Raw genomic sequence first — 18,374 nt, forward strand, 5'->3', positions numbered from 1 at the left:
TTATGTAATTGTATGTGCTGATCATTATATATAGAGAGACGTGGAGAGGCATTGCCCCACGGAAAATCCTAAACCCTATTCTCAAACTATGAAATGTTCTTATCCTCTATGCTGCGTTCGGATGTCTATATTCAGGTCCCGAATTGGATTTGGATTTTCCCAAACCCCCTCCCACCGCGGCGCAAGGCACATCTCCTCGCCGGCCTCCCTGTCACCTCCTCCTAGGGAAGTGAAAATGGGACGTCTATTCATCGTCACAATATGTGGATCTCATATGGGTCTTGCAACATAAGACTCCTACATAGTTTCAAAGGCGTTACACCATTGTGTTGTCAAATGCGTGACACAAAGATGAAGGATCAGAAGCGAATCACTTGCACCATATATATATCACACCTCCAACAAGTTTTTGGCACGCATGCAACATACCAGGCACAAACAAAGGACTACGACACAAGCACCAGGCAACTCAACACGCATGTACAGTGCACAAATACAGAAACTTGCATTGTCTTGGCTACTATCTAATACCAAGGCGAGTCAGGGACTGCGGTGATGACGCTCTTGACCTGCATGTACTTGTCGATGGCCATCATCCCCTGGTCCCGGCCGAAGCCGCTCATCTTGTACCCGCCAAAGGGCGCCTCGGGATCGAAGGCGAAGTAACAATTCACCCACACGGTACCCGCTCGAACCGACCTCGACACCCGGTTGGCGATGTCCAAGTTCTTGGTGATTATCCCGGCGGCCAGCCCGTACTTCGTGCAGTTGGCCTTCTCTATCGCCTCATCGACCGTCCTGCGGGCAAAGACGGGCAGAACAGTTACTTGGTCAGACACTAGAAGTTCATAATTCAAAAACCAATTTAACTTTTCTCATGTGACATTGTGAAGAATTCGCGTACTTGAACTTCATGAGGGACATCACAGGGCCAAAGATCTCATCTTGAGCGATCTTCATGTCCTCCTATGGAAGTCAATTGTTTTCCCCTTGTGAGTAACATGATGTGTACACCTTCTGTCTTGTGCGTCTAGTAGAAGTTAAAATTACCTTGACATCTGCAAATATGGTAGGCTCAATGTAGTATCCTTTGTCGCCGGCACGTTTGCCGCCGGTCAGCAGAGTCGCCCCCTCGCTCTTGCCATGCTCAATGTACCTTAGGACCCTTTCAAATTGCTCCTTATCAACCTAGATTCAAGCTGGTTGAATTAATCATATTTGCCACTTCCTTTCCGGCCATGAACCCGACTAGTTTTGGCGCGTTTTTCCTCGAATTTGAGCATGGTTGATGAAAAATGAAGGCTTTATGTACCTGGGGACCCATGTTGGTGGCGACGTCGAACGGGTCTCCGACTTTCCAGTTCTGTGCAGCCACCACAGCCTTCTTCACGAACTCGTCGTAGATCCCTTCCTGAACATAAACACGAGACCCCGCGACGCAAACCTCTCCCTGGAAGTTCAGATTCAGATAGCAGTATATATATGGTCAGTGTCTGTCTTTTGCTCTGTGGGGTTGTTTACTAGCATTTGTTCATTTTATCCTCTGTGGAGAGAATGCTATCTATTACCTTGTTGAAGAAGATGGCAAGCCTTGAGAGCTCAACCGCCATGTCGACGTCGGCGTCGTCGAAGATTATCAGAGGCGACTTGCCGCCGAGCTCAAGCGACACCGTCTTCAGGTTGCTCCGTGCAGATGCCTCCATGATGAGGCGGCCTACTTCACCAGAGCCGGTGAAAGCAACCTGACCGATATGGTGGTAGAATTATCTTTCATTAGGATAGTGTAAATAGAGCAGAAATGCATGACACAGAACAAGTAATACTAATGATCATTTGTGCTCACGCTGTCGACGTCCATGTGGGAGGCAATGGCGGCGCCGGCCGTCGGGCCGAAGCCAGGGACGACATTGATCACTCCGTCCGGAATGCCAGCCTGAAACATGCATGTATACACGTGAGGACAGGTTGAGTTTTACTATAGTTCACAATTCACATCGACGGTGTTTGGAATGGAAGGGCGTTAAGTTGTAGAGAGATCCATTGATTACCAGCTTCGCAAGGTGCGCGTAGTAGAGGGCGGAGAGGGGCGTCTGCTCGGCGGGCTTGACGACGACGGTGCATCCGGCGGCGAGCGCCGGGCTGATCTTGAGGAAGAACATGAGGCTGGGGAAGTTCCACGGGATGATGATGCCGACCACCCCGATGGGCTCCTTGAGGGTGTACCCCTGGTACTTGCCGGACACGCGCAGCGACTCGCCGTGGATCTTGTCGGCGGCGCCGGCGTAGTAGCGCAGCATCTGCACCGCCGCAGGGATGTCGATGATCTTGCCCAGCAGCAGCAGCTTGCCGGCGTCGGCGCCGTCCAGCGCCGCGAGCTCCTCGGTGTGCTGCTCCATCAGGTCGGCCAGCTTGTGCATGGCCCTGCCCCTCTCCTGCATGCATGCATGGACGCCGGCGGCGAGTGAGTTGCCAGGCAATTTGTCGACCGGATGAGCTACATCGACAGGGGCGGGAGTGCCGGATTACGTACGTAGCCTGACATGCGGGGCCACTTGCCGTGCTCGAAGGCCTCCCTGGCGGCGCCGACGGCGAGGTCCACGTCGGCTTTGTCCGCCTCTGCGATGTGGGCCAGCACGTCGCCTGTGCGTGGGTCCCGCGTCTCGAACGTCTTGCCTGAAAAAAGACGAAATCCACCAGCAAATCACGTCGGCATTTCTCCCTCGTTTGTGGTTGTGGCCACCAGTCGACCGGTAGGCGGTAGCATGCATATACAAACATCAAGTGGCGGCAATTAGAAATCAAAGGGATAGAATACCGTGTCGAATCGCAATAATTCTGTAAGTTATGGGATGATGTGTACATCTGCTTCCGTTGAACCTCGTGAACGTTTTTTAAAGCAAAGAATCTCGTGAACGTGACAGAGACAACTTTGGCCTGATCGATGGAGAGAGCAAGCAAAATCAGGGATTTCTGGGCTTCATCCACAAGGATATTAGGCAAGTTGGTCCGTATCAGTGACAGCGAGTAGAATGCATTTGCAAAGTCAAGAAAGACATGTGTCCCTCCTCGTGGCGTTCACTGTACCAAGGGAGGCAGGGGAAGGAAAAAATTATAGTATCTCTTAACTTATTCTCCTTTTTATTGTCTTTTGTTTTTCAACGGATTATTTCTCATATCTGTTTTGGCGGTAGCAACAGAAGATGTCTCTAGCTACTGCAGTTCCGAGAGAATATTCATACTGATTTTTCCATGTCAAGTCATTCAGTCCTCAGAAACAACGACCGGCGAGCCGAGCCACAATCAAATTTAATTTCAGTTTCTTTGCGTTTATACCGTGATGCACGTTTAAGAAATATAAGCACGGGCTACTGGTCGAAAACACCATGCATATAAGGCTACTCATAGTGGGGAGTATCATATAGTAGCATCATGCATGTGGTACTAGTGTATGATACTACCTTTATAGTGCATAGTATCATAAAGTAGTATCATAGATGACCATATTTATTGTCATGCATGACACAAAGTAGCATAACATTTAACATGATATGGTATCTACCTATGTTACTCTAACGGTCTAACCCTCTCTCTCTCATTTAATTGTGTGCCACATAAGCATGTTTGTTAGTCACAAGTGCATGTTACCGGTTATATTACTCCCACTATGCACAGCCTAAAGGCCAACTTGGTTCGGCGGGGAATGTCTAAAAAGTGGCTACAAAACATTTACGAAATCTTGTTTGCATTAAAGATACTTGCATGAACTGTATTTCCACAAATTTCTGTCAGAAAAGAAACTATAGTCTTCCCTAAAAAAAAAACCCCTACAAAGTCAACCATGGCTACCTTTTGCGCGGAGTTTCAAGAATGCAAATATATTCATGAAACTTAAGGTGATCACACAACACTGAGTCATGTAGATTTTGTACGGCCAATAAAGAACAAAAAGAAGATATTTCATTGAGCATATATAGATGCTTTATCGATACCAAGTTGAGCAGTTCGAACTGGCAAAGAAAACTGATGTGTGGATTTTAGCACCTCATTTGGATCACCTTGCTTGGGACGTACTGATTGCTAGAACTCAAACGAATAGACGATATGTCAATCTTATCGACATGCATCTTCGTCCGCGAAGACGACAAAGGGAAGGTAGCTAGTGCCTAGTTATCCACCAAATTGGAACATATATAGCCAGTATATGAATCATTTCACTGGCACAAACTAATTGATCATGACGACGTACCCGAGGCGGCATCGACGAACTCGCCGTTGATGAAGAGCTTGGTGTGCTTGATCTCCGGCACCATCACCATCTCGTTGCTCCCCATTGCGATGCGTGTCTGAACTCAGCAACACAACCTTGAGTTGGTTGGTTCTGCCGGTCAATCTTTCTGCTCCTCTCTAGCTACCGGAAGGTCTTGTAGAACTTGAGTTTCTTATATAGAAGAGGGCTTCGGTGTGTGGCTACAGCGTTCTTCCTTCGTTTTAGAACAGTCTGGCTACAGCTTGGAGAAGTACGGGTGGGACTTGAAAACTCTCTTCTCCTCCACCTTGTATGTCGCTAGCGCGTGTGGCGGAGACAGAGGGCGGCGAGCAGGGGAAGACTTTTTTCCTTTTGATGAGATAGCAGGGGAAGACTTTCTGGTATACCTTAGTTTTTTTTTTGGAGCGAATGGTATACATTAGTGTACTGTACAGGTGCTAATGGCCGAAAAATATTTATTGCCTTTTTTTTAGATAAGATTAATGATAGCCCAGCTTGATTTTTGGTGGAATCAGTAGCCCATGCGCCATCGTGGGCTGCCGCATGTACCCTAGCTTTCTACTAGGTCAATTGAGGCCAACCGACTCAAAAAAAAAGATTTCTCAGAAAATAAAATTGAGGCCAACCGATTTGGATGTGTCTCCCGATTTTGATTCTGACTCTAGGCTGGGGTACTCGCTGGGACCCATTGTCAGTCGGTGTGGAATCAGTTTTCACCGTATCTTTGTCTCAAGAAAATAAAGTCTTCCCCTGCTCAGTTTATAAGGTCCATGCTGGAGCAAGCTCTGAATTTGCAGACGATAATTCTGAAAGGAGATGAGAGACGTGAGTTGTGTGATGCCCTTGATCATCTCGTCCTTCAAAATTTCCCAAGAAGAAGGATGAGCAGGAACTGATAGACAAATTCGAGATGGCATATTCTCGCCGCGGATAGTTGTCGATGAATATGGAGCTATAATAAACTAGTCAGAGAGGGCATATCTCAGGCGAGACAATATTTGATATTTAAGTAGTAGGAAACATCATGTAGGGCGCGTTTGGTTGCCAGCATAAGGCCCAACCAGGCCCGGGTGAGAAGAGTTTGGGCTATTTGGTTGGTCTGGATACACTGTTCAACCTGCATCGCACGAACTTTAAAGCACCCTCGAGCTAGGCCCGCGAGCTACGCTCGAACTGGCAGTTTCTCGCGAGTCAGGCCCGAGCGAGGCACGTTGGCGACGGGGCTGCACGCGAGGAGCCACCCTCGAGAAGCCGCGTTGCTTCCCGAAGAGCCGACAGTTATTACCCTCACCTTCCCTCACCGCTCTCTCTCCCCTCTCCCCTCTCCCAACTCTCATTGACGGCGGCGGCGGCGGCGTGCAGCAGATCGGAGAACAGCAAGTCGACCTACGACCACCTTCACCGGCATCCGCAGCAGCATCACTTCGGCAATGGCCGTAAGCTATTTCCCCCCTCCTCGCCTAATACATCACATTTGATTCGAGTTTCGTTTCGATCTGCGTTAGAGGAACGGGGAATCGGGGTAAACACCATAGAGGCGACCATAACATCGTCATGACTAATGGTACATATGAGGTTCCAGATCCGGATTGAGTACAATAGTAATGAGGATTAGGGTTCATCTTACATAGTACGCACAGATCGTAGCCTCGGGCACCCTGGAGGCGATTGGAGCGGTGGGTGGGCTTGGTCTTGGTCTTGGTCTTGGTCTTCTCCTGCACCACCATCTCTTCTTCCTCGCCGGAGTCCACCTTGATTGGCATGCTTCGGTTTCCTGGCTCCGGCGCCCTCACAATCATCGCCACCGCATCCTCTTCCGTAGGCACAGTATTTGTGGTGAAGTACACGCCGGCACGATGGTCATGAGGACGCCAGTACTGTCTGTACTTGGCCCACTTTGCTCTTTGTCCAGTGTCACCGGATTCAGCCTGATTCATTGTGACGCCCTCGATTCAATCGTACACTAATCATACACGCAAATGTGTACGATCAAGATCAAGGACTCACCGGAAGATATCACAGCACAACTCTAGACACAAATTAAAATAATACAAGCTTTATGTTACAAGCCATGGGCCTCGAGGGCTCGAATACATAAGCTCGAAAACACAAGAGTCAGCGAAAGCAACAATATCTGAGTACAGACATAAGTTAGACAAGTTTGCCTTAAGAAGGCTAGCACAAAAACTACATCGATCGAAAAGGCAAGGCCTCCTGCCTGGGAGCCTCCTAACTACTCCTGGCCGTCGGCGGTCTCCACGTAGTAGTAGGCATCGACGGTGGCATATGGCTCCTGGGCTCCGACATCTGGTTGCGACAACCGAGAGGAAAGGAAAGGGGGAAAAGAGGGAGAAAAGCAACCGTGAGTACTCATCCAAAGTACTCGCAAGCAAGGATCTACACTAAATATGCATGTGTATCTGTGTAAAGAGGCAATATCAGTGGACTGAACTGCAGAATACGAGAATAAGGGGGGGATAGCTAGTCCTGTCGAAGACTACGCTTCTGGCAGCCTCCATCTTGCAGCATGTAGAAGAGAGTAGATGGTAAGTTCATCAAGTATCATCGCATAGCATAATCCTACCCGGCGATCCCCTCCTCGTCACCTTGTTAGAGAGTGATCACCGGGTTATATCTGGCACTTGGAAGGGTGTGTTTTATTAAGTATCCAGTTCTAGTTGTCATAAGGTCAAGGTACAACTCCGGGTCGTCCTTTTACCGAGGGACACGGCTCTTCGAATAGATAAACTTCCCTGCAGGGGTGCACCACATAACCCAACACGCTCGATCCCATTTGGCTGGACACACTTTCCTGGGTCATGCCCGGCCTCGGAAGATCAACACGTTGCAGCCCTACCTAGGCGAAACAGAGAGGTCAGCACGCCAGTCTAAATCCTATGCGCGCAGGGGTCTGGGCCCGTCGCCCATTGCACACCTGCACGTTGCGAACGCGGCCGGTGAGCAGACCTAGCAACCTCCATTTCCAAAGAAGTTGCGTTACGCGGTCCAACCCGGTGCGCGCCGCTCAGTCGCTGACGTCAAGAAGGCTTCGGTTGATACCACGACGTCGAGTGCCCATAACTTTCCCACGTAGTTGGTTAGTGCGTATAGACCAAATGGCCAGACTCAGATCAAATACCAAGAACTCGTTAAGCGTGTTATTTTGAACTAACCGCGGACGCCGACCAGGGCCAGGCCCACCTCTCACCTAGGTAGTCTCAACCTGCCCTGTCGCTTCGCTACAAAAATCCACACAGAGCGCCATTGGGACAAAGGTCCTTTCCGCCCCCAATCCGTGAATCACTCGCGGGTGCTCCACGAGCCGACCCGACTTTAGTCACCACATGTATCATGTATAAAGTATATAGTATAAACCCGTGATCACCTCCCGAGTGATCACGGCCCGATAGTATAGCATGGCAGACGGACAAGAATGTAGGGCCACTAATGGAATACTAGCATCCTATACTAAGCATTTAGGATTGCAGGTACAGGTAACAACAGTAGTAGCAAGGACAGGCTATGCATCAGGATAGGATAAATGGAAAGCAGTAACAGGCTACACTACTCTAATGCAAGCAGTATAGAGTAGAATAGGCGATATCTGGTGATCAAGGGGGGAGTTTCCTGGTTGCTCTGGCAAGAAGGAGGGGTCGTCAACAGCGTAGTCGGTCGGGGCACCAGCAGCGGCGTCGGTCTCGTAGTCTACCGGAGAGAAGAGGGGGAAGAAACAATGAATACAATGCAAACAGATGCATAACGATGCATGACAAAGCAAACAGTGGTGTTAGGTGTGCCCTAACGCGGTAAGAGGTGATACCGGCGAAGGAGGGAAACATCCAGGAAAGTATCCCCGGTGTTTCGCGTTTTCGGACAGATGTACCGGATGGGGAAAGTTGCGTGTTCGATATGCTAGGGGTGTGTGGCGGACGAACAGGCTGCGTATCCGGATTTGTCTCGTCGTTCTGAGCAACTTTCATGTAGAAAGTATTTTCATCTGAGCTACAGTTTATTTTATATGATTTTCTAAAGTTTTAAATCATTTTTAGAATTTATTTAATTAATTTCATTCAACATTATCCAGAACAGTGCATGCTGAAGTCATCATGATGTGAGCAATCAACAGGGTGTTGACTGGGTCAATCTGACGTGTGGGGTCCGCATGTCATTGACTGATCAGGCTAATCATGGTTTAATTAAGTTAACTAGTGATTAGGTTAATTTAATCAGGATTAATTAAGTTAATTTATTAATCAATATTTTAATTATTATTTTTAATTCCTTTTTCTTTATAAAAACGTTCTGGGGCTGGGCCCCACATGTCATTGGACCTAGGGGCCTTAGTGGGTTAGCGGGCGCTGGGTGCGGGCGTAGCCCGAACGGGCACGGGGCGCGCACGACGCAAGCCAGCGCCGGGGCGCGGGCGACTAGACCTGGGCGCCGGCCAGCAGCGGTGGACGGCGCCGGCAGTCGCGGGCGGCGGTGGTGGCTGCAGGAGGCCAGCGGCAGGGTGGAGCATCGGGCAGCGGCCGCGGCCGGTAGAGGCCGCGGGGCACGCGCGGCGGGCCGACGTGGTTCGCACGCGGGCGCGTCTTGGCGGCGAGCAGAAGCTGGGCGGAGCCAGGGCAAGGCGCGCGCGGGTGTGCGGGGAACCGCGACGGGGCGCGGCCACACAGAGGCGGCGAGGTGAGGTGCGCGGCTGGAGCAGGGCCCTGACCGCGGCTACGGCGAGCGCACGAGCAGGCGGGCGCGGATGAGGTCGGGCGCGCGCGCACGAGTGGCAGAGGCGAGGTCGGGGCGCGGTAGTGGATGGTAGCGGAGCGAGGGCTCGGGGGACCACAGCGAGGCGCAGGGTCGAACATGGTCGGCGCGCGGCGGACGGCGCCGGTGACAGAGAAAGAGGGGAGAGGAGGCCGGTGGCCTCACCAGCGTTGAAGAGAAGCGGGCGGCGAGGCTCGGGGACGACCCGTGGGGAGGAGATGAGGAGGTCACGGCGAGGTCGATCCGGCGTGGGGCGGCGGCGGCGAGGCGGCGCCGGGCGTCGGCGATGACGACGGGGTCAGGTCGATGCATCCAGATCGGGGAGAGGGGAGGCGCCAGGGAGAGTGGGGGGATCGGGGGTGGATGTGGGGTGGGTCGTGGGGGTAGTTAGGGTTTGGGGTGTGGCGGTTAGGCCATATAGGCCAGTGGGTAGCGAGTGGGCCGGCTGGGCCTGCCGGCTGGAGTAGCCAGCAGGGCCACGACCCAATGGGGGGTGGGTTCTGTTTACCTTTTATTTTTTTTGTTTGTTTCTCTTTTTTAGTTTTGTAAATATATTATCAGTACCTAAATTAGTTTTATTAAATACACCACTTCCACAAAAAGTTTAACCCCCAAATAAAATAGTTTAACATCTTATTAACTACAAAATGTATTTAAATAATTGTTTATGCTGCAGTTTATTTATTTTTAGAGTACTTAATCATTTTATAAAAATGGGGTTTCTCCACCATTACTACTTATGGTTTATCTGGCACAACCCGAACATCTTAGTTTTTAAACTTGAAAACTTTTACCGTTTGACTTGAGTTAGAATTTGAATTTGAATCGGTTTCGAAACAACGTGAGTATATCAACAGTAATCGAGGTGACGTGGCATCATTAGCAAAGGTTCACTTTAGCTTGATTATCCGGGCGTCACAATTCTCTTCCACTACAAGAAATCTCGTCCCGAGATTTTAAGAGGTGGAGTAAGGGGAAAAAGATCGGTTTACGAAATCTAACGAATCTTCTCGGTCTTGGTTGCTCTTCTCGAAGAGGTCGATCCATTACGTTGATGTATTCATTTCTCTTCTTCAGGTCATCGTGATGAAGTCAACATCCTTTATTCGGGAACTCCATCGTACTTACGAAAGAATAAAGGGTGGGTATTCCAAAAGAACGGACCTCTGCAAGGTTGACTATCTGGTCAATAACATCTGGGTAGGTGGTCGAAAGTAACTCTCGAATTGAAACTTAAGAAGATATCGAGAGCAAAGTAAGGAGGTATCATGGGAAGTTTCAAGCAGGTAGGCAATCGTTCGTTGCCTGAAACAAAGTGTGATAGGGGTCCAGAGCAACGAGAATAAGTATTGCGTCTGGTACCAGAACAAATCATCTATAGGACGGTGACTCTTGAATTACATAAAAAGTTAAGTGCAAAGGATACTTCAGAACCAAGGATGTACAAGAGAGTCAGGTTTCGATCATGTGGAACTGTGGGTTATGGGCCCACCATGTGGGTTAAAAGTAGAAAGGCGTTGATAGCTTGCATGGTCATGATAGCAAGGCACGTCAGAGAAGAGACTGTTAGATATGTCAGCAACAACTTCGGTGCCAAGGGCGAGGGACGAAGAGAACCATTTTCCTGCTCGTTGAAACAAGGCGGACCAATAGGCAAAGTTCTCGTCCATCGGTGGTTACCGGAATGTCATCAACAATAGTAACAAGGTCTTACTGACAGAGTTGTACACCGAGGTGTTTGCACAAGCAGGGAATTATTACTCCTTATATCATATAGATCATAGAAAGGGTTTAAACAAACCAATGGAAAGGAAAAAGTGTCTATCAGATTTAATCAGAACAATGGAAAGAAAAATATGTTTAAACACATATTTGAAGGATATATCCTTCCCAAGGGCAAGCAAAGCATGATATCCATGACAAGATATAATGTAGAAAACTCTTTGGGTAAGGGGAGAGAAATTTCAAGACATTACCTATACAACGGTGTTTGGATAATTGAGGAGGAATCATTTAGCATTGGCCTTCAAATGTTCTTGTTGAAAATCGGAGTACCACAGACATGCTTCGAGATAGCATTGACATGGTCACTGGGTAAAGATCAGACTTTGGATACACAAAGGATCCATCAGGGACAACTTGTAGAATAAGTCTTACAATTTCATCATGGAAGAATGGATATCCTTGCTAAAAGGAAACTATAACAATAGGTCCTCCGGTCAGGTGTGCTAGGCACGATATCACCTTACCGGGTCATATAAAGACCAATGTTATAACTCTTGGAAATATGTTCCAACCATCATATCTGACCGAGGTTCAGATCTGATTGGTGTCAGGATACCTCAGGCTCAGGATGCCTGAGAGGAAGAGGTGCAACACAATTGACGAGATGTCACTATATGATTCTCGGGAAATGAACTATGGAAGCGAGTTCCTAAACAAGAGTTCATCGGTAAACCAACGAGAGGATGAGGAGCTGGCTGATGGAATCAGTGACAATTCATCGAGATTAACAAAAGATGGATTTCCACAATTATGTGAACAAGGAGATAACATTTGTCAGATCAAATGGTATAATGATGTATGCTTGAGGAAAACATACATAATTAAACATTGGTTGAAAGGTGCACCCGAAATATGGGCTGGGTTGCACGACCAACGTCGGAATGGTGATTCAATAATCAATAGTCTAAGAATGAACGGCCGACCATTAACTTCAAAGCAATAGGGTTGCTAGAAGGGCAGAATCCAAACAGCACCGCTCACTTGTTGGTACCCCGGTTGGAATCAACACGAGGAACCAAGAAAGAATGGTGATGGTGAAAAGTATCACCATACCAAGAATTCTTAAGAGGTGGTGAAATTCCCACGACATTCTTGACATAAAAGGTGGTAATATTTCAAGGTAAAGAAGAACAATGCTGGGTAGCAAGGAACTCAAGGTACAACACAAAACACGAACAAGTTTGTGTTGGAGGGAAGGCATTAAAGTGGCCGATGATAACACAACTCTTCGAGGGCAAGGATGGTATTTCTCTTCATGAATCCGATTGATATCCTGGACGAGCTCATAAGGTTGATGATGATCACGACACATTTGTCGAGAGATTTCATGAAGATGAAATCAATTAGCGACGACATCAAATAAAAGGAATGATGAAGTGAAAGGTTATTGGAACCATGGGTACGACACAAACTCGAAATCAAGCTTGTTGTTCAAGGCGAAATGATGTGATGAGGAAAATCGACATAAGCTTAGCTCATCGTCAAAAATTGTGCTCCGGGAAGAAGCACCAGGTAGCATAGTTAAAAGTTTGCATGATAATGATATAGCCAATTAGGTTAGGAATGACGTGAAGGATTAATAAACTCATAAGCAACGAAAATTACTTAGAGTTATTGATTCGGAGTGCGGAACCGATTCACTTATCGGTGTTTTGGGTTGACAAACAACCCAGCACCCATGAAGTGACAGCGACAGGGAAAGGTAGTACTTCATCAAAATTCATAAGATGTAGAACAATGGCATGATATCCTCGAGATACCAAGGGTAATACTCGAAGGTAGATCATAATAGAGGTCGGGTAGAGTCATTGATCTGTAGAAGACAAATGTTTTAACTTGTCCGAGAAATGGGATCAAAGAAGAACAATCATGGTCGGAACCACGGTTGCAAAGGATCAATTCACAGATACCAGATGATAGTTATCAAGGAAATAGTTATTATTTCAAGAAGCTTCCATGATAGGATCTACATCGTGTCCATGGGCATGAACACAAAGTTCAAGGTCGACTCCCACTTCTTTAATGCATAACCTTTCATTCACTTCTCGCCTTCAACGAAGTTGTGTTGAAATTTTATCTGACATAACAACAGTAGAGTATGACCCATAGTAGTTTCCGGGTTCATACAGATTAGAAAAGGCATAGTTCAACCCATCAAGGTCTCTTAGGAACATATACCACAAACTTCAAGAGTAAATAACACAAGCTCGAAAGCAGAGCATGGTTGGTCAATCAGAGGATAGGATTTACCAATGGAGAAAGAACTTCCAAAGTGATTGAATATGAAGGACGCTATCGGATAAAATCCAACAAAGGATCCGGTGGTCCTCAAGGGATCTAATGTGAGCATCGGCACTCAACCAGAGGAAGAAACAATGCAAGGAGATCAGACTATAGAAACAACTGACTTATTCAAAGCTCAAATGCAAAAGAATTATGATTTCTGATCAAGGGATCAGAAGCAAATGCTCTGATTAAGGATGGATAAGTTGCGTAGGCTTAGGGGTACAATCGATGGCAATCCGGTTGGTCGAGATCCAGCTCATGTTTAAAATGACGTCTGAGTCGGAAGGATGCATTCTACGACCTGATTGAGGATTGCGAGCATTCGCAACATATTGAATCAATGGACTCAAAATGATAGTGACAAAGGCTGCCAATAAGATCAGTATACTTATGGAATTAAGCATAATGCAAGCAAGCAAGAATTTCAAGAGCAATAAGTTGCTAAGGATTTTCGGAAGATCGAATATTATTTCGAAGACCTTAGTGAAACACATAAACAACTGGGGATGGGCGGATACTCGATAAGTGCGAGAATTATCCGTAGGGGTATTCAGGTGACAAAGAACAGCAAGGCAGTAAGCTCAAAGGATTATCGAAACAACGACGAGTATTTCGGGGTATCTTGTAATAACAAGACCAACTGGGGATGAATGTAAGAATGACAACTGCATGTAGTTATCCATAAGGGTTGACGGTGGAAGGGGAATTGCAAACGCGATGAACACAAGTTCTCGAGTTAACAGCGAAGAGTATCTTCAGGGTCTTCACGTGCAGCAGACGATCATCAGTAATAAGGGGCTCTCTGGGTGGATGTGATCACGAGATCCTAATGTTAGAGTTAGTAAAACCATTTTAACCCATGTAGAAGAGAGATCAGAGTCCCAGAGTATAGACGAGGAATAAAAGATCCTACTACCACCCAATGGCGACGTGGGCCCGTAAGCCACACAGCCATGTTAGTATAAGTTTTGTAATGACTAGACTCAACTTCGGCCAAGAAGTGTGGAAGGGGGATTCCTACAGGCAGTCAGCTCTGATACCAACTTGTGATGCCCTCGATTCAATCGTACACTAATCATACACGCAAATGTGTACGATCAAGATAAAGGACTCACCGGAAGATATCACAACACAACTCTAGACACAAATTAAAATAATACAAGCTTTATGTTACAAGCCATGGGCCTTGAGGGCTCGAATACATAAGCTCAAAAACACAAGAGTCAGCGGAAGCAAAATTATCTGAGTACAGACATAAGTTAGACAAGTTTGCCTTAAGAAGGCTAGCACAAAAACAACATCGATCGAAAAGGCAAGGCCTCCTGCCTGGGAGCCTCCTAACTACTCCTGGTCGTCGGCGGTTGATACGTCTCCAACGTATCTATAATTTTTGATTGCTCCATGCTATATTATCTTCTGTTTTGGACATTATTGGGCTTTATTATTCACTTTTATATTATTTTTGGGACTAACCTATTAACCGGAGGCCCAGCCCAGAATTGCTGTTTTTTGCCTATTTCAGAGTTTCGCAGAAAAAGAATATCAAACGGAGTCCAAACGGAATGAAACCTTCGGGAACGTGATTTTTGGAACGAACATGATCCAGGAGACTTGGACCCTACGTCAAGGAAGCTTCCAGGAGGCCACGAGGTAGGGGTGTGCCTACCCCCCAGGGCGCGCCCTCCACCCTCGTGGGCCCCCTGTTGCTCCACCGACGTACTTCTTCCTCCTATATATACCTACGTACCCCAAAACGATCAGATACGGAGCCAAAAACCTAATTCCACCGCCGCAACCTTCTGTACCCATGAGATCCCATCTTGGGGCCTGTTCTGGAGCTCCGCCAGAGGGGGCATCCATAACGGAGGGCTTCTACATCAACACCATAGCCTCTCCGATGAAGTGTGAGTAGTTTACCTTAGACCTTTGGGTCCATAGTTATTAGCTAGATGGCTTCTTCTCTCTTTTTGGATCTCAATACAATGTTCTCCCCCTCTCTCGTGGAGATCTATTCGATGTAATCTTGTTTTGCGGTGTGTTTGTTGAGACCGATGAATTGTGGGTTTATGATCAAGTTTATCTATGAACAATATTTGAATCTTCTGAATTCTTTTATGTATGATTGGTTATCTTTACAAGTCTCTTCGAATTATCAGTTTGGTTTGGCCCACTAGATTGATCTTTCTTGCAATGGAAGAAGTGCTTAGCTTTGGGTTCAATCTTGCGGTGTCCTTTCCCAGTGACAGTAGGGGCAGCAATGCACGTATTGTATTGTTGCCATCGAGGATAACAAGATGGTTTTTTTATCATATTGCATGAATTTATCCCTCTACATCATGTCATCTTGCTTAAAGCGTTACTCTGTTCTTATGAACTTAATACTCTAGATGCATGCTGGATAGCGGTCGATGTGTGGAGTAATAGTAGTAGATGAAGGCAGGAGTCGGTCTACTTATCTCGGACGTGATGCCTATATACATGATCATACCTAGATATTCTCATAACTATGCTCAATTCTGTCAATTGCTCAAGAGTAATTTGTTCACCCACCGTAAAATACTTATGCTCTTGAGAGAAGCCACTAGTGAAACCTATGGCCCCCGGGTCTATCTTCATCATATTAATCTTCCAACACTTAGTTATTTCCGTTGCTTTTATTTTGCTTTTATTTTACTTTGCATCTTTATCATAAAAATACAAAAAATATTATCCTATCATATCTATCAGATCTCACTCTCGTAAGTGACCGTGTAGGGATTGACAACCCCTTATCGCGTTGGTTGCGAGGATTTATTTGTTTTGTGTAGGTGCGAGGGACTCGCGCGTAGCCTCCTACTGGATTGATACCTTGGTTCTCAAAAACTAAGGGAAATACTTACGCTACTTTGCTGCATCACCCTTTCCTCTTCAAGGGAAAACCAACGCAGTGCTCAAGAGGTAGCAAAAAGGATTTCTGGCGCCGTTGCCAGGGAGGTCTACGCAAAAGTCAACATACCAAGTACCCATCACAAACCCTTATCTCCCACATTACATTATTTGCCATTTGCCTCTCGTTTTCCTCTCCCCCACTTCACCCTTGCCGTTTTATTCGCCCTCTCTTTTCCGTTTGCCTCTTTTTGCCCGTCTCTTGTTTGCTCGTGTGTTGGATTGCTTGTTTGTCACGATGGCTCTACCTAGATTTGGTGATCTTCACCTTAAAAGGTTAGAAGAGATCGAAAGCAACGTCAGGAGTTTTATGGTTTTACAATTTGAGCATAATAATTTCATCAGAAACGAGCTGAAGGAACAAAAAAGCTTTATGAGTTATAGGAATAAAGAGCTCGATGATATGTCTAAAGAATTTGATGGCTTGAGATCCCAAATTGCTCGTCTTGAAAAGTTGATAGCTTAAATATCGGATAAGCAGGCTACCTTAGTTAATAAGATGGCCGCTAAACCGGATTTCTATGAAAATAAAGATGAAGATCTAAAAGTTATTGATGTGTCCCCTATTAAATCTTTGTTTTGAAATATGAATCTTGATAATGATGGGACTGAATATGATCCACCTTTACCTAGAAGGTGTTCCAAAAATTTGGAGTTTTTAGATCTTGATGCTAAAATTGATAAAAGTGGGATTGAAGAGATCAAAACATTAGATGTTAATGAACCCACTATTTTGGATTTCAAGGAATTTAATTATGATAATTGCTCTTTGATAGATTGTATTTCCTTGTTGCAATCCGTGCTAAATTCTCCTCATGCTTATAGTCAAAATAAAGCTTTTACCAAACATATCGTTGATGCTTTGATGCAATCTTATGAAGAAAAACTTGAGTTGGAAGTTTCTATCCCTAGAAAACTTTATGATGAGTGGGAACCTACTATTAAAATTAAGATTAAAGATCATGAATGCTATGCTTTGTGTGATTTGGGTGCTAGTGTTTCCACGATTCCGAAAACTTTGTGCGATTTGCTAGGTTTCTGTGATTTTGATGATTGCTCTTTAAATTTGCACCTTGCAGATTCCACTATTAAGAAACCTATGGGAAGAATTAATGATGTTCTTATTTTTGCAAATAGGAACTATGTGCCCGTAGATTTTATTGTTCTTGATATAGATTGCAATCCTTCATGTCCTATTATTCTTGGTAGACCTTTCCTTAGAACAATTGGTGCAATTATTGATATGAAGGAAGGGAATATTAGATTCCAATTTCCATTAAAGAAAGGCATGGAACACTTCCCTAGGAAGAAAATAAAATTACCATATGAATCTATCATGAGAGCCACTTCTGGATTGCCTACCAAAGATGGCAATACCTAGATCTATCCTTGCTTTTATGCCTAGCTAGGGGCGTTAAACGATAGCGCTTGTTGGGAGGCAACCCAATTTTATTTTTAGTTTTTAGTTTTTTGCTTCTGTTTAGGAATAAATATTTGTTCTAGCCTCTGGTTAGATGTGTTTTATGTTTTAATTAGTGTTTGTGCCAAGTTAAACCTATAGGATCTTCTTGGATGATAGTTATTTGATCTTGCAGAAAATTCCAGAAACTTTCTGTTCAGAAAAACAATTGTTAAAAATCACCAGAACGTGATAAAATATTGATTCCAATTGCTGCTAATCAATAAACAAATTGCCTAGGTCTTCCTATTTTGGCTGATTTTTTGGAGTTGCAGAAGTTTGCGTTAGTTACAGATTACTACAGACTGTTCTGTTTTTGACAGATTCTGTTTTTCGTGTGTTGTTTGCTTATTTTGATGAATCTATGGCTAGTAAAAGAGTTTATAAACCATAGAGAAGTTGGAATACAGTAGGTTTAAAACCAATATAAATAAAGAATGAGTTCATTACAGTACCTTGAAGTGGTCTTTTGTTTTCTTTCGCTACCAGAGCTCACGAGATTTTCTGCTAAGTTTTGTGTTGTGAAGTTTTCAAGTTTTGGGTAAAAGATTTGATGGATTATGGAACAAGGAGTGGCAAGAGCCTAAGCTTGGGGATGCCCATGGCACCCCCAAGATAATCTAAGGACACCATAAAGCCAAAGCTTGGGGATGCCCCAGAAGGCATCCCCTCTTTCGTCTACTTCCATCGGTAACTTTACTTGGAGCTATATTTTTATTCACCACATGATATGTGTTTTTCTTGGAGCGTCTTGTATGATTTGAGTCTTTGTTTGTTAGTTTACCATAATCATCCTTGCTGCACACACCTTTTGAGAGAGACACACATGATTCGGAAATTATTAGAATACTCTATGTGCTTCACTTATATCTTTTGAGTTATATAGTTTTG

At 45.6% G+C, this 18,374-nt stretch overlaps 1 protein-coding gene across 1 annotated transcript; it reads right to left on the reverse strand.

The window, feature by feature from the left end:
• Positions 1 to 355: 355 nt before the first annotated feature.
• Positions 356 to 4,579, reverse strand: LOC109783397 (aldehyde dehydrogenase family 2 member C4). The gene is made up of 9 exons (XM_020342002.4): positions 4,247 to 4,579; positions 2,531 to 2,673; positions 2,049 to 2,432; positions 1,844 to 1,933; positions 1,569 to 1,742; positions 1,313 to 1,450; positions 1,051 to 1,188; positions 905 to 966; positions 356 to 798 (listed from the first exon to the last, which is right to left on the reverse strand). Exons 1-9 carry the CDS (start codon positions 4,329 to 4,331, stop codon positions 525 to 527), a joined length of 1,488 nt encoding a protein of 495 aa, XP_020197591.1. The 5' UTR covers positions 4,332 to 4,579; the 3' UTR covers positions 356 to 524.
• Positions 4,580 to 18,374: the final 13,795 nt, after the last annotated feature.

This window comes from Aegilops tauschii, chromosome 1, assembly GCF_002575655.3.
Source record: "Aegilops tauschii subsp. strangulata cultivar AL8/78 chromosome 1, Aet v6.0, whole genome shotgun sequence".
In the NCBI taxonomy this organism is placed as follows: domain Eukaryota; kingdom Viridiplantae; phylum Streptophyta; class Magnoliopsida; order Poales; family Poaceae; genus Aegilops; species Aegilops tauschii.